Source organism: Chinchilla lanigera, unplaced genomic scaffold (genome assembly GCF_000276665.1).
Source record: "Chinchilla lanigera isolate Chin_1 unplaced genomic scaffold, ChiLan1.0 scaffold00088, whole genome shotgun sequence".
Classification (NCBI taxonomy): Eukaryota; Metazoa; Chordata; class Mammalia; order Rodentia; family Chinchillidae; genus Chinchilla; species Chinchilla lanigera.
Genome location: NW_004955489.1, coordinates 8464057 through 8479204, shown reverse-complemented (window position 1 = coordinate 8479204; position 15148 = coordinate 8464057). Strand labels below are relative to the sequence as shown.

The window sequence follows — 15148 nt, the reverse complement described above, 5'->3', positions numbered from 1 at the left end:
CCCATTTTGGTTGTCATGAAAATTTTCCTTCAACAGAACTAAGGTCACTTGTCTAAGAACTGAGGCCTCTGACTTGACTGATCAAAGCTCATCACGTGCACTGAAGCCACCTACTTGGCAGATGTAGTGAAGAGCTACACAGATCTGAGCCCAGGACAGGATGCTAGGGCGTGGGAGGAGAAGAAAGCAGGTGCTAACTACACAGACAGCATGCCTGTCAGAGCAGCGTTTACATTTCCTATTTGTCTCTCAAAATAATTTTATAGGGATCACCAAAGCAATCTTTTCACTGTTCTAGATGAGACTGGAATGTGGGGTAGGGATTTCCACAAGGGTGTTTGGTTTAAAGCCAGGTGATAATCTGATAAGATGACACAATAGCCATTCAGCAATATGTCATCCTGTACACCTCAGTGATTCAATTCATTGTCACAAGTCAAGGTGCTTTTGATATTGTCATTATCCATTTGATTTTTACTAGTATATAGAGAGTTGGCAATTATTTGGAAAGTTCACGTCTCAGGCTAAACAAATTCTGAAAAACTAGGTATGAGAATTGTCTGTTGCTTAACCTGCAAATCTGTGTCATGCACATCTTTATTCTATCTTCGTAATAAACTATGGAAGAGACAAGGCAGGTACCACTTTGAGTATGAGGAAACTGAGGTCTAAGAGGTAAAGGATATTGCCCACGATCCATAGCAATTTATTAGCAGGGCAAAGAATAGAATACAAAGCCCACAGTTGCAGCCTATTTTCCTTATCCCAAACTATTACATCAGCAGTAGTGTTAATTCATAGATTGGGACAGAGTAGACGGGCAACATGGCAGCACTGAGGTAATACTTTTAATTTAACTTCAACCCCACAGTTTTGGCTGATTCCCCTGAAGAATCTACTTAGCTCTGCCTTTGAGTAAAGACTTTTCTTGCATTATATTTCCAGCTTAATTATACTTAATAATTGTTAGCACTCTTTTTTGCTTTATGCCACGTGGTGTTGAGTTGCAAAGCTACCAGGATTTTGTTGAACTCCACGATTAAATAAGTAAACTCTTGAGAAGTAATTAGCTAGTGCAAACCAGTCATAAAATCAATCCAGACTTTTGTTTGCCATTTGTTTCTTTCCCTTTATGCCAGGTTCCTGCTTTATATTAGTAAGACTGAAATCGAAATAAGTCTATTGCTGGTGGATTAATTTGTCACTTTCCTTGAAACTGGTGAACCCAGGACGTTAGACAGTGATAGGAAAATACTGCCATTGTCTGTTAAGAAGTCTATGACATTTCAAGGCAAGAATGAATGTATGGAAGAAGAAACTTGTTTCTTCTTTACTAACAAAAGGGAAAGCCTGGAAGTGAATGATATGGGTATAAAAAAAAAAAACCTTTACGTAACTTTTTTGCTGGGAGAGAAGACTACGAAGCACATTTTCCAGGAAGTGTGGGCTGCGACGATTGTGCGCTCTTAACTAATCCTGAGTAAGGTGGCCAATTTGACAGTCTTCTCACGCTGCCTCTGCCACCTTCTTGGTCAGAAGATACCATTTCAGCTTTAACCCAGCATGATTGAAACATACAGCCAACCTTCTCCCCGATCTGTGGCCACTGGACTGCCTGCCAGCATGAAAATTTTTATGTATTTACTTACTGTTTTTCTAATCACCCAAATGATTGGATCGGCATTTTTTGCTGTATATCTTCATAGAAGGTTAGACAAGGTAAGATGAACTACAACCATTTGTTAACTAAATTGAGAGTCTAATTTGTGGGTCCATTGATTTTAATTCCGCTCAAATGATGGAGGATGATAGAAACTCAAGCGCATTAATGGTGTTGTGGCATATTTGCTGTCTGGTCAGTTAATTCTCATATTCTTGCCCTGGTTAAGATCTTGGGATGTAGCGTCACATGGCTTAGCTTCAAATCTTGGCTCTGACCCTACCAGCTCTGTGATCTCAGGCAAGTTATTTCACATTTTTTAATGCCTTAGTTTCCATGCCTAAGAAAAGAGAACAGTAACAGCACTCATCTCAGAGATTAAGTGATTCTAGCCTAGTGTACAGAGCTTAGGATAGTGCCTCGCACAAAGTAAGCGGCATTATTCCCTAAAGTTTTACTTTAAAAGTTCAACAATTTTTTTCAGGTGGAGACAATGTTTTCTTTTAAATTTTCAGGAAAGAGTGCACCAATTTGGCCTGAAATTTCATAGCACTTCAGATTAACGCATAGATAAGTCTCCAAAATTTGCAGAATTTTTAGTAAAAACAGTGCTCTCTGCACAATTCTTCATGTGCCCATCATAGTTAGAAGATACTCAATGCCCACCTAAGGTACTTTTACATTGTTAAATGGTTGGACTTACAAGAATAAAAGAGAAGAGTAACTTAGTGGGTTGTTTTTGCCTTCTTAGGAGAAAATAATGCCAGGATTTATGTTTTTTCTATGTATTTGACCTCTTCCACCGAAGGGCATTATTGGATATGTTGGCAAAACGCAAATCATAGATAAATAAGGGAAAACTGATCAATTGTCTGGCTGTTCCTAAAAGTCTGGACACAGGATCTATAGCTCAGCAGCATATGGATGACTGTGTTTTCTCAGGAATCTTTAGTGGTCCTCTCTTGGCATGCAGACCTTGAATTATGGTCACGAAACTTTCTGTCAATATAAGGCAAGGTAGCGTGTGTGGAGGTGACCCACTAGGACACTCCTAAGAAAAAGAGGCGGGTTCTAGGTCTGGATGCTTGTTTCTTTGCTGTGGTGGACTCTGCTAATTAAATGTCTGGATATATGCCTCACCTCCAAAGGGGGAATATGGCCTGGCAGACTCAATTATACCATAGCGCTGAGGTGTGTCCTTGATGACAGCAAAAGTCATCAGCAAATGTGATTTTGTTTTGAATCTTAAAAATCTACTCATAAGAAAATGGCATAGGATCAGGGGATGAAACAAGTGAATTCTATACATTTAATTATGAAGACATTGGAAAATAAAATACCTCATTAACTTTGGGCGTGAAAGATTACTTCTTTAAAAACACAAATGTCTTCCACAAATATGAAAGTTAAGAAGGGACAGAGAGAGAATTTGAGTTAATGAACGCACATTGCAAATGAACTTCTTTCTAAAGCACTGCATCATGTACACTAAAATGAAGTGTGCAAATTAGTTCAGCAGAACACTGTTTTATAGACTGATGAGAAATGTGGCAATTATAGAATATTGCCACTATGATACATTAAAAATATATACGCTGTTTGATGGAGGTTCATTAGAATAGCTGTGATTTCTACCTAGAGTTTCAGATAATATGATGTCTCCATTGCTAGCTTTTGTAGCTTTTTAAAATGGCAAATACTAAGTAGCAATAATGCAGTATAATAACATTATATTTTCCATTTATGTTCTCTAAGTCCTTTTCTTATTGGTGCCATGGAAGTGAATGTGGAGGCAGACATCATTAGCCGCATTCTTCTTCACAATGGCATTTCTCATATCCTTGTTATTTCAAAACAGATAGAAGATGAAAGGAATCTTCACGATGATTTTGTATTCATGAAAACAATACAGAGATGCAACAAAGGCGAAGAGTCTTTATCCTTGCTGAACTGTGAGAAAATTAGAAGCCAGTTTGAAGGCTTTGTCAAGGTAAGGCACTCAGTTATTGGTAGAAGTCACTGAAAAGTTTTACCACATTTGTTAGGTTAGGAAACTGAAATCCAACAATGTAAAAGCTTCAAAATTTACTATACACACATGTAGATATGTATACATATATATACACATATATACACACCTGGTATGGATATGTGTGTATCAAAAAAACATAAAGCTAAAGTCCTGTGGGAAAGGAAAGTTAGAAATGTATGTATTCCTGCTTGATAGGATCAAAAGGCTGTCTCTGGTGGAAAATCACATTTTCATGAGCATATGCTTATACACTCATGAGCTCACATATGTAGCCGCCATTGAGCAGAATTATAAAGTTTGGTTTTTTCCACTTCTCTATTTCCTCACCCAAACCTTGATGTTTTCCCAGTGCGGAGCCAAGGTCTAACCCCCATTTCCCAGGGAAGCAATAACCCCTGGCCATTGTCATGTTGGCAGACCCCAAGCAAAGGTATTGCCTGTCCGGGGAGTGGTAGGAACTTCTGAAGTCAGATACAGTCTCTAGTGCTCAGCCGATGATGGAAATTCAGGTGCTGAGAAACTGAGATCTTTCCCTTTTGTTGTGGGAAAGATGTACAGGGAATGATCAATGAGCATTCTCAGTGCTGCCCAAAGCACACCACACTTAACAGCGCCTGCGCGTGCAGCCAGTCCACTCTGGAGTCAGTAATGACCAGAGACAGAAGTTTGAAATCTTCTAACCAATCAGCTGAGCCAGCCGGTAATCAATTATGAGGCCTATGATGGGTCCCTAAAGCAAGAATTTTTTGAGAACATCAAGTAGAGAGAGAGAACACCAAGTAGTCTCATTTCCCATTTCCCTCCTAGTGCGCTGATTCAAATCCCTTTGACCCTCAGCTCACTTAGAGTTCATGTCTAAGAACTCCACGTTGAAGGCAGCTCTATGTCAGGTGGGTGGGTATCTGAATAAAACCAACAGGAATTCATTCACATATGCAGTTATGGGTAAACTGAATAAGAGAGTAACTGGCTTAAGGTCTTTGTTTGAACTTATTCCTTCTTTCTGTACTGTAACTAATATGTAACGTAATCTAGTACTAAAGACTCTGACAGCTTATTCCTGAGTTACCTTTGGGGACTAGAATATGGCTCAAATCTGCCACTGGCTTTCAGGTTCTTTATGCTCATCTAGGTTTTAGTTGAAATTTCTAGTCCTTTACCTGTAAAACTGGCCCATTTTAGAAATAATTTGGGTTTTTCCTGTTCAGGAGGATTCCGGTCACTAATATAAAGTATTTGGAGGTGTTTCAAATTTGAACGTGAATAAAGCCAGGTTCAAAACAAAAGTTAGTGATCCAAGTAGCATATTGGATATGCTTGGTTGCTTGACTTTAGGCAAAGGACTCAGTTCTCTGGGGTGTAACACGAGAGGGGTGAAATTATCTGTATGGACACTGCCAGTTCTGACATCCTGCAGTTATCTGATCAGCCTTCAGTTCCCTCAAATGGCAGTGAGTGGCTTGTTGGTTTTCTCCTTTCCTCGCATTCTCATAGAGAATTTTACAGTTGACCTGACAATTCCTCGTGTGCTTATTTCAGGTGAGAAGTGTAAAGCTCCCAAAATCATCTACCCAGGTTAGGAGAAAAGAAAATATTTGATTTGGCCTCCCTGCTTACACTTATATTTAAAAGGGATAGGTCCGAGTTTAATGTTCTAATAAAGCAGGCCTTTCAAGGCATGTCAACCAGGGCTTCAGCGATCCCCTCCTGCCCTTTGCCCGATGACGTTCCTTGTCTCTGCAGCAGCAGGCTGGAACCCTGTCAATGCAATCTGTCCCGAGGGTGTGCGCAATGCTTACTTAATGGTTACTCAAAGTCCTCTCGCTACCCAATTCTCTGCCCCCCAAGACTTTTCAGTGCCCATTCCCCCAAATTTTTACTCTGAAACAATATTTTCAACTTTTTTTTAATTCAGCAGGCCAATGTTGTACAATCCCAGATTGGATTTGTATTTTCTTAGCGAATGTTAAAAGACTTTCTTTCAGGGCCGCAATCTGGCTAGTCCAGAGTAACCTCAAGTTTACATTTCAGACCCACAAGTCACAGGGCTTGACAAGGTCTCAGAAATCATCAGAGCCAATTCTCAGCTTTCAGAGCTTGAGTCTTCACTCCATCATCCCCACCGAGTGGTCACCCAGTCTTTATCTGAAGAGTTCTAGTGACAGGGAATGTATTATCTCCCAAGGCAAGAAGCACCGCACTGTAACTTGGAAGTAGGGGGAGGATGGAAGCTCATGGAAGCTTCAGAGCTCATGTTAGGGTAAGTGGAGGCATCATTTAAAGTAGCACGATTTCACATCAAAACTTACAACCCACCTCACTCCCTGATAGAACAGTCAGCACTGTGATCATCTTCCCACAATTGCCTGAGATGCCTTTGATAGGGTAAAAGTAAAAGGGCCATCTGTCCATACTTGCCACATAGAGTTCTCACTAAGAAAGCAATAACTAATTAAAGATTTACGGAGATTCAATTCTGAAAAATCTTTCGATTGCAGTAAAGAATTAAGCAAGAAAAAAAAAAAAAGGTTCCAGGGAGTGTCGCTGAGGAAGAGTTCACAAATGGCAAAGCTGGGGGTATAAAAGACAAACTTTGCTGACTTCACATTTTCATCTCGGCCAGGCCCTGACACCAATGCAACCACGTAGTCTAAAAGTATCTCAGCCTCAATCATCACACTCTAGTTTTTGAAAAGACACTAAACAGTCATTTGTTTACTTGTTATCTCACAAACATTTTCCTGTCGCCGCGTTTTCATAGTGCCCCACTTCAGCTCGAATGGAAAGTTGAGGCTCTGGGGCCCATGAGCGTTTCAAGGCTCAGGTTCCCCTTGGGGCTCTGTGACTTACACCCCCACAGCTGGCAACTGAGCTGAGCCTGCAGCTAAAGAGTCAACAGTAACAACAGAAAATTCCTTTTAGAAGAGGAAAACAAAGGAAGGGCCTTGTAGACAATTAATTCCAAGAACAGATAAGAAGACAAGACTTTTGATTTTCAGAAGATGTGAAAATACTACTGTCTTCCCCCTTGTGTTCAGGATATAGCGTGTGAAACAAGTTGAGCCAGGTCACAGGATCTCTTGGTTTAAGTTTCAGACCCTTTGGGTGACCTAATACTGGCCAATTAAGCCCTCCAGGTCTTTTGTTCAGTCTCTCTAAAATGGCAGTGATAGTCTTTCTCATCATCCAACCGATGCTGATGCAAGTCTCTGTTAGCTTCTTCAAGTACCTCCAGCATTCTTGCAGTTTTTAAGGGAAAAGAAATCTTTCTAGTTGTGTTGCATTTGCCTTTGAACATCAACAGCATTGTGAGATGACCTGTGTTTCCTAAATGCTACTTATTTTAAATAAATACAAGCCATATAGGATAATCATCAGCAAAAGAATCTCTCAAGCCCATTGAAAGGATCACAAAAATATGTGAGGGCCATTTTATATTCTTGGATTTCTTTTCAAAGGTCAAACATACTATGACCTTTTCCTATGAGATTTCAGACCAATTTTATTATAATAGATACGCATCATGCTTTATGTTTAATAATATTCAATATACCAGTTCTCAGGGTAAAATCATATCTTCATTGAGCATTATTTGTCAATATCTGTCAAAACCAGGGGGGTTGGTGTCATAGGAAGGGTCAGTATCACTGCCTCTGGTCTGGAGAGAGCATTGGAATGGAGATAATAAGGCTTGGATTTTGTTCCAGATTCTCCCCTGGGCTTTCTGGGCTGTCAGCTCATCTATCAGAGCCATCAATTCCCAATTGGTATGATAGAATTAATGACAGCATCTTAATCTATATGATAATCCTCACCAGGAAGAGACAACAGTAATGACCAATACCAAATGAGTGATACTGCTAAGACCCCATCACAGAGCTCCTGTCAAAATGACCTCTTACAACAATTCTTCTTTTAGGATATAATGTTAAACAAAGAAGAGAAGAAAGAAATCAGCTATGAAAGGCAAAAAGGTAGGTTGCTATTCATCAATTTCTATGAATGTTTATATACTAAAAGGAAGCTTTAGCCTGATCACATTGAACCAGTGTTCAATTAGGGAACTTTTAACCCTGGAAATAAAACAGAAAAAAAAGTGTTAACTTGATACCTGCTCTGGTCCCTGTGATTTGGAAAGACTTTGGTTGTTAGTATTTACAGGTAAGGCTATGTTCCATTAATGCTGAGGATACTAAGTACAAAGAAATTCCACTATATTCGGGATACCTTAATCCAAACACCCATACCATCTGGTACCATCTTCAGAGGATGAGATGGCAGGAAAGTCATCATTTTGTCAAAATGACATTCACTGCTCAATGATAATAGAGTTTCATGGGAGACAGTGACCAGGAAAGCCTCTGGGATGAAGGAGTGACAGTGTGACAACATTCTAGTCCTTGCTTTATTCTTAAATCAGAGCATCCCAAACATCTTAGGGTTAAAGAGGGACTTTGGTGGTTCTCAAATCCAGCACAACCCTCAGAACATAAACCTCCTTTAAAACAGCACTGACCATCTGGCCTCCTGTCAAGTATGTTTAGGGGTAAGGTACCTTCTACCTCATCAGACAGCCTTGCATGTCTCTGAATAGCTCTAATAATTATAGTCAGATTAATATATTATTCAAGATTACATCTGTCCTTCTCTTGAGTCAAATTTTGTTCCTGTAATCTCTGTTCCCTGGACACATATCTGCTTTTGAGGTCATACTAATCAAATTACAGTTCCTCTCTTATGCAGCAGCTATGCAGACACTAAAAGCAGCAATCATGACCACTGAGCTTTGATTGAGGCTTTTCTTCTCCAGGATAAACATGCCCAGGGCCTTCCACCATTCCTCTCATGTCCATTTCCAGGCCTTTTCTCTTCCCAGTTACCTCATTTTCCAGACACAACAACTTTTCCCTGTTCCCTTTGTAATATAACACCCGAAACCAGTGCGGTAATACTGGAAATAACTTGAACAATCAAGGAAGGAAAGGAAGAGTGTCAAAGAGACTATTATATCACAAAGATGGTAAATGTAATGCCATGGCTTGTGCAAATCTGATGCACACAATAAAATGAATCCAAACAAATACATAGATACTATTTTCTGAGACAAAGAGAGGCTCAGAACTCACTGTAAACATTGCTTCAGATGCTAAATGGTCATCTGATTCCCATGAAATTTTCATCCTCAGAATGACTGCAAAACATGTGAGAGGTACCATGTTGTCTGTTAAGGACAGTAAAATTTGAGGAAACATATCCTGTGGATGCTGCCTAGCAATCTTCAGGAAAATCACAAACTCAGTCAAACTGGTGATCAAGTCATGCAGTTGGATTCACTTATACTGCACCTACCAAGGGCCCAGCACTGGTCTCATAACAGAAAGGAAGAAAGAAAGAAAGAAAGAAAGAAAGAAAGAAAGAAAGAAAGAAAGAAAGAAAGAAAGAAAGAAAGAAAAGAAAGAAAAGAAAGAAAGAAAAGAAAGAAAAAAGAGAGAAAGAAAGATAGCTTCCACACAATCTCTACACTTAGGAGATCATCACTTCAGTTAAGCAGTAAGTTTTTTGGTTTTTCTCCGGTACCAGGAACCGAACTCACGACCTTGCACTTGCCAGGCAGGCGCTTTGTCGCTGAGCTAAATCCCCAGCCCCAAGCAGTAAGTTTTTACATGAGAAATAGACACAACAGTTTGGCCAGTTGCTTGACCTAATCAGGCACGATAAGCACCTTACTAAATGTACAGATAAATGCTAGGACTCACTAAGTTTCCCAATAGGTGAGAGTTATTCCTAAAAGCAAGATTCAAGGTAGGTCTAATGAAGACAGGTATTTTTAGCCTATGTCAATCTATGTGAAGTATTGAAAAACTATTAGGAGAAGGGGTGATCAATAAGAAACATCCAATTCAGTGATTTCAGATATTAAGAAACCAGCTTTTCCTTCAGTGCAAAGGATTTCAGATCATTTCATCCTTTCTTTCACATAACCTATCTTAAGAGAGTCTATTACACAGCTGTAGACCTGGACCAAATTGTTCTGTGAGTAGCTTTGTATTGCCTTCGCCTGACAGTTTGCTTTTGGTTTCATTTAAGGTGATCAAGATCCTCAAATTGCAGCACATGTCATAAGTCAAACCGGTGATAAAACAGCATCTGGTAAGTCCCATAACATCGGAGGATCAACCACGGAGGGGGAAGGCTGAGACATGGAAACAGCACAGCATAATGATTAGGCTTCTGTCTTCCTCAGGGGCCCAATTTCCAAAGCTGCCCATATACCCTTCAAATGCTGTCCTTTGTCTTCAAAGTGAGCTCCAATGCGCAGATGGGACTTTGAGGGTTAGAGGGAGGTGGGAAGAAATCCCAGTGTTCTCATTACATTCTTGCTCAATGGCTGATTCTAAATGATGAATTCCTAGGTGGAGAGACCATTATTCTGACAGCATAGGAGAAATGGCAGGTAGTGACCCCCTGGCTGGGGGCACCCTTCCTTTTAGCCCCCCCCTTCACTGTGTGTAAATGGGCCTCAGGGGGTCTTTTCTGTCACCTATCAACCCTGTATGATTAACCCCAGTCTCGCTGGGGCCAACCTCAGGGAAATTAAAGGTAAAATCATTCTGTAAAGATCAATAGATGCCAAGACGTTAGATTTTCCAGTGAAGTAACAACATACGACATAGTGTGTGATCTTTTCAACTCTGAATGATTTTATTTCCATATACATTCTGCTATCATTGTAGCTCTTAGAGTTTTTTTTCCCAAATCTGTACCTTGTGGTAGTTGGTGCTGGAGAATGTGTCGCATCTGATAAATGGATGGAAACATGTACACTAGCATAAAATCCCCCATCTATATAAAGGCAAGAGCAACAGAGCAGTCTTTGAAAAATTCAGCGATGTGCTCCAGAATGGAGCCTCTAAACGCTGCGTGTGTGTGTGTGTGTGTGTGTGTGTGTGTGTGTGAGTGTGTGCGTGTGTGTGTGACATCTATGCAACAGAGAGAGGCAGAAACAAAGAAGAGAAGACATGGCTTCATCTCTGAGGTGGTATGGGTTTCTCAGTGGGTATAAAATTCATGGCTATGTCATGGAGCTTGGTGTGAAGAGTGCCAAGTGGGGAGTTGTAGAACACTGGGATTCAAGAGCCGTGACGATCAACTACTTAGTGATGTTAGGCAAGTCGCTGTAACTATGCAGCAGTTTCGTGCCTCGTCTACTTTCAGTATCAAATCAGCGAATATGGAAGAAAGTTATTCTGCCAAGTTATGTTATACAAATATATGGTATATGCTATCCCAGTTATGCTTTCAGTATCAAATCAGCAAATGTTATTCTGCCAAGTTATGCTGTACCAATGTGAAGGGGCACTACTTAGCATACTTTACTGTGGTTTAGATGCCAAAAGAGTGACATCAAGCCCCTCATGAAGGCCAGTTATTCCTACAACATCTAAGAATTCTGCCATACACACCTTTCTCAGAAGATGCACCTAGAGGAGAACATCATAACTACAGTATCATGCCCGGGAATCTCTCTCTCTCCCTATTGGGATTAAACCCAGGACCTTCATATTGTTCCATATCTCCAGTCCTTCTATTATTCTTTACTTTCAGATAGGGTCTCAGTAAGTCAGTAAATTACCCAAGCTGGTCTTAAACTTGGGGTCCTCTTATCTCAGCCTTTCAGAGTGTTGCGATTACAGGTGTGCACCACCATGACCATCTAGACACCTTCTCTTTTGAATTTGATGACAGTGGCAGAGAAACCTAGAATCACCTCACCACTGGTCTTTGACTACCCCTACCTAAATCATTGCTCTTAGATATAATTTGCAGAGTTCAGACTCTCCCGGAAGGCTTATGATCGGCAGTGGTCCTACAGCATCATATAATCTGTATCACAGGAGGTCTGCAGGAGAACAGATGGGGAGACAGTAACATTCCTCCTCCACTCAAGCCCAAATCTCTCCTTCCTATCTGATTACACTGCTACAAACAGGTAGGATCTAATGCCCTGGCAGACCTAAGACCACTACATAGGAAATTTTAAAGGTGAAAGAGCCAAATGCATCAGTACTTTCCCTTCTCCCCAACCCCCAACCTTGTCAGCCAATCTAGCACTCTGTGGGAGCTGAGATTTGAAATCGCATGCACACACTACTTTGAACCCACTCAACGTCTCAGCCGAGAAAAATGGCACACCATTGATGAGTACTCTGGCTTAGCCACAAGAATACAGGTACTTTCAAGTTGGTGGCGCCCACTACAATGGGAGATGAAAACACAGTGAAATGCACACACAATTTATTTTCATGTGTTCTTGCCTAATTTTAGTCCTTGCTGTGGGAGGCTACTGAGATCTCCACAGCATGATCATGTAGGAAGAAGTGGGATCTTCTCTCTGAGCTGAGGCTGAGCTGGGTAGACCAAAAAGTTTGGCTTTATAAAACTCAAGGCAAGTGAGCTGGGCATGGTGGCACACAACTGTAATTCCAGCACTCAGGAGACTGAGGCAAGAGGATCACAGTGAGTTTGAGGCCAGCCTGTGCTACACAGTGAGTTCAAGGTCAGCCTGGACTACACAGTCAGGCCCTGTCTCAAAAGAAAACTTCAACCAAGCAAGGTATTCATGTTACTATTAGGGAGGATCTAGCCAATTTACCTCTGAATTTGAGAAGGTGCAAATGATTTCAAAATTCCACATCATAAATTATGCATACCAAATTATTCAGGCTACATCCTTGCTAGTATTAGCCCACATTGCCAATGAGGAGCTGAGGGAAACCGAGACTGGAACCTGGCTTTATCTGACTCGAAAGCCCAGGCGAACTTGTAACCCATGTCTCTGAAGGCTGGGAAGAGCCTTGAGAGTCCGTTCCTACACAATGCCAGCATCCAAACTTAAAATCTATTTCTTGTTGGAATGTGAACCAAGCTCTGCTTCCCTCTCACCATGAATATCCCCCTCTTTTTGCAGTTCTACAGTGGGCTGAAAAAGGATATTATACCATGAGCAGCAACTTGGTAACCCTCGAAAATGGGAAGCAGCTGACCATTAAAAGACAAGGATTCTATTACATCTACACCCAAGTCACCTTCTGTACTAATCGGGAACCTCTGAGCCGATCTCCATTTATAACCAGCCTCTGTCTGAAGTCCACAAGTGGCTCTGAGAGAATCTTATTGAGGGCGGCAAATGCCCACAGTTCCTCCAAAGCTTGCGGGCAACAGTCCATTCATTTGGGAGGAGTATTTGAATTGCAACCAGGTGCTTCGGTGTTTGTCAATGTGACTGATCCAAGCCAAGTGATCCATGGGACTGGCTTCACGTCTTTCGGCTTGCTCAAACTCTGAACGTGCACGCTCCCAGGCTGCGGCTGAGCTGGCGCTGGCAGTCTTCCCAACACAGCAAAGCAGTTGAGACCACCCCTGGAACTGCCTATTTATAACCCTAGGATCCTCCTTGTGGAGAACTATTTATTATACACCCCAAGGCATGTAGGGCTGTAATAAGTGAATTGCAGGGTGGGCGGACCCTAACAGATCCTGCTCCATAGGAGCTTGTATTCTGAAGCAGTAACCCCACTGATGCAGACATCTGGAGAGTCCTATAAGAAGACAAGGCCAGTATGCACAGACAGAATCCTGAGTAAACAGCAGATAATTAGTCAAGTTCAGTTTTGTTTCTTTATGTGCAGTGTCTCTCAGTGGATAATGTATTTGATTTACCAGTGAAGATGCAAAAGCAAGAATGGGGAGCCTCAGCTCACAGTCAATTCTGGCTGACCCTGTAGCTCTGATGGAAGAGGCCAGGTGCTAGAAAGTCTGTCGGTGTGGAGAACTGAGCACCCTGTGCCCACCATCGCCTAACACTTATTCTCTCTGTCTCTGTCTGTCTGTCTGTCTGTCTCTCTGTATCTTTCTGTCTGTCTCTGTCTCTCCCCTACCTTCTCAGTCTTACTCTCCTAATTTCTCTCTCTCTCTTTCTCTCTCTCTCTCTCTCTCTCTCTCACACACACACACACACACACACACACACGTGCACACACGCACACACACACACGCACACACACCAGTCAGGCTGTTGTGACTCAGTTACCTTATTTCTCCTCAGTCCCTTACTTCTGAGCACTGTAGATGAGGGGAGAGCAGCTCCGAACTTGCCCCTCCTCCTCATCAAACGACTGTATTTAAAGGAAATCTACTGTATCTTCCTGTGGCCTCCATTGTTTCCAGAGTGAACCTGTGTTCTTCTCGTTATTTATTTTTGAGTAATAAAGATCCTTTAACATTGCTGTTGTTGTTTGGAACCTACAGTCCTCAGCCTGTTTGGGGAAAGAGGAAGTAGTTGGGGGGAGTTGGCCAACTTTTGTGCTCTTTTCATAAGCTGAATTCTCAAGCTTGGTACATAACAGAGTATCTCGGTGACAGCACTCTCTGTTAGTCAGTTACGGCCTTTGATGGATGACACGGGAGCCTGTTCAGTGAAAAGCAATCTGAGTCTTCATTGCCAACTTGCTCTAAAAAGGTTGCAAGAGGTTGACTTTTTAAAATTAATCACAGCCAAATGAGGCTGAAGGAAGGCCTTAAATAAGCGGTAACGTGTCTTTTGAACAGCTATCTAGGTGGCTGCATTTTGGAGAGAGGAAATGGAGCTAGGATACCCTGAGGGTAAGTATTGGCCTTCGTTGCCCACTGAAGCCAACTGAGTCATTTCCTGTCACCGCCAATTGAGGAATTATTTATGTAAGAAACTCAGTGTGGAGTCTTCATTTTTACTGGCATAGTGCTCTGCTTAAGACAACACCACGTGGTCATCCAAACAAAATGACTATAGAAATAAGAAAGAGAAATAGCGGGGGCGGCATCCACTTGGGGCCACCAGCCCTGCTCCTCAGTCCTGTGGCTCCTGCAGCCCCTTCTGGACTCTGAAGACCTTGCAGCAAACACCTGCCATGCGGCTGAAAGCGTGCCAGACAAATTTGCATGCTGTGCACTTTCTCCGGCGAGAGAATTTTGGTATGAGCAGGAGTGACACTTGTTGATTTGGGGACTCACTAGAGACTTCTCCACATTGCTTTTCGGGTTCGCCCTGTCAACCTCTGTAGAGGAGGCTTGAGGGACATGGGGGTAGCAGCTGTGGCAGCTGAGGAGACACTGGCCATGATGTTTGTCCAGGCAAAGGCCCTCCTTAGGAAGGCCAGGGTCCTGCACCTAGCTGAGGAGTGGACTTGGCCAAACTGACAGAGAGAAAGATGACTTGCAGCCAGTGACTTTCCCCCTTTACACTAGCTGAGTGCTACACTGCTGCAATATGTCCGCATGAGACAGCGAGGCAGTGAGCGGCATCATCCCTTTGGTAGGATTCCTCGGAAATGAATCCATGACTACTTGGCTGATTGTGAAAATACTCTTCATATATTCATGTCCTCTTTCGATTCAAAAATTGCCTCTGCATTTCACCT

General features: G+C 41.9%; 1 protein-coding gene across 1 annotated transcript; it reads left to right on the top strand.

The window, feature by feature from the left end:
- The first annotated feature begins 1490 nt into the window (after positions 1 to 1490).
- On the top strand, positions 1491 to 13634 carry Cd40lg (CD40 ligand). Its single transcript, XM_005404587.2, has 5 exons — positions 1491 to 1719; positions 3519 to 3650; positions 7612 to 7666; positions 9780 to 9842; positions 12661 to 13634. Exons 1-5 carry the CDS (start codon positions 1564 to 1566, stop codon positions 13035 to 13037), a joined length of 783 nt encoding a protein of 260 aa, XP_005404644.1. The 5' UTR covers positions 1491 to 1563; the 3' UTR covers positions 13038 to 13634.
- The last annotated feature ends 1514 nt before the right edge of the window (positions 13635 to 15148 follow it).

Excerpts from the sequence above, each read along its gene's own strand:
- Cd40lg (XM_005404587.2), top strand. The coding sequence starts at position 1,564 with ATGATTGAAACATACAGCCAACCTTCTCCCCGATCTGTGGCCACTGGA. Across the intron at positions 1,720-3,518 it reads TTCATAGAAGGTTAGACAAG|ATAGAAGATGAAAGGAATCT; the intron begins GTAAGATGAACT and ends ATTTCAAAACAG. Across the intron at positions 9,843-12,660 it reads CGGTGATAAAACAGCATCTG|TTCTACAGTGGGCTGAAAAA; the intron begins GTAAGTCCCATA and ends CTCTTTTTGCAG.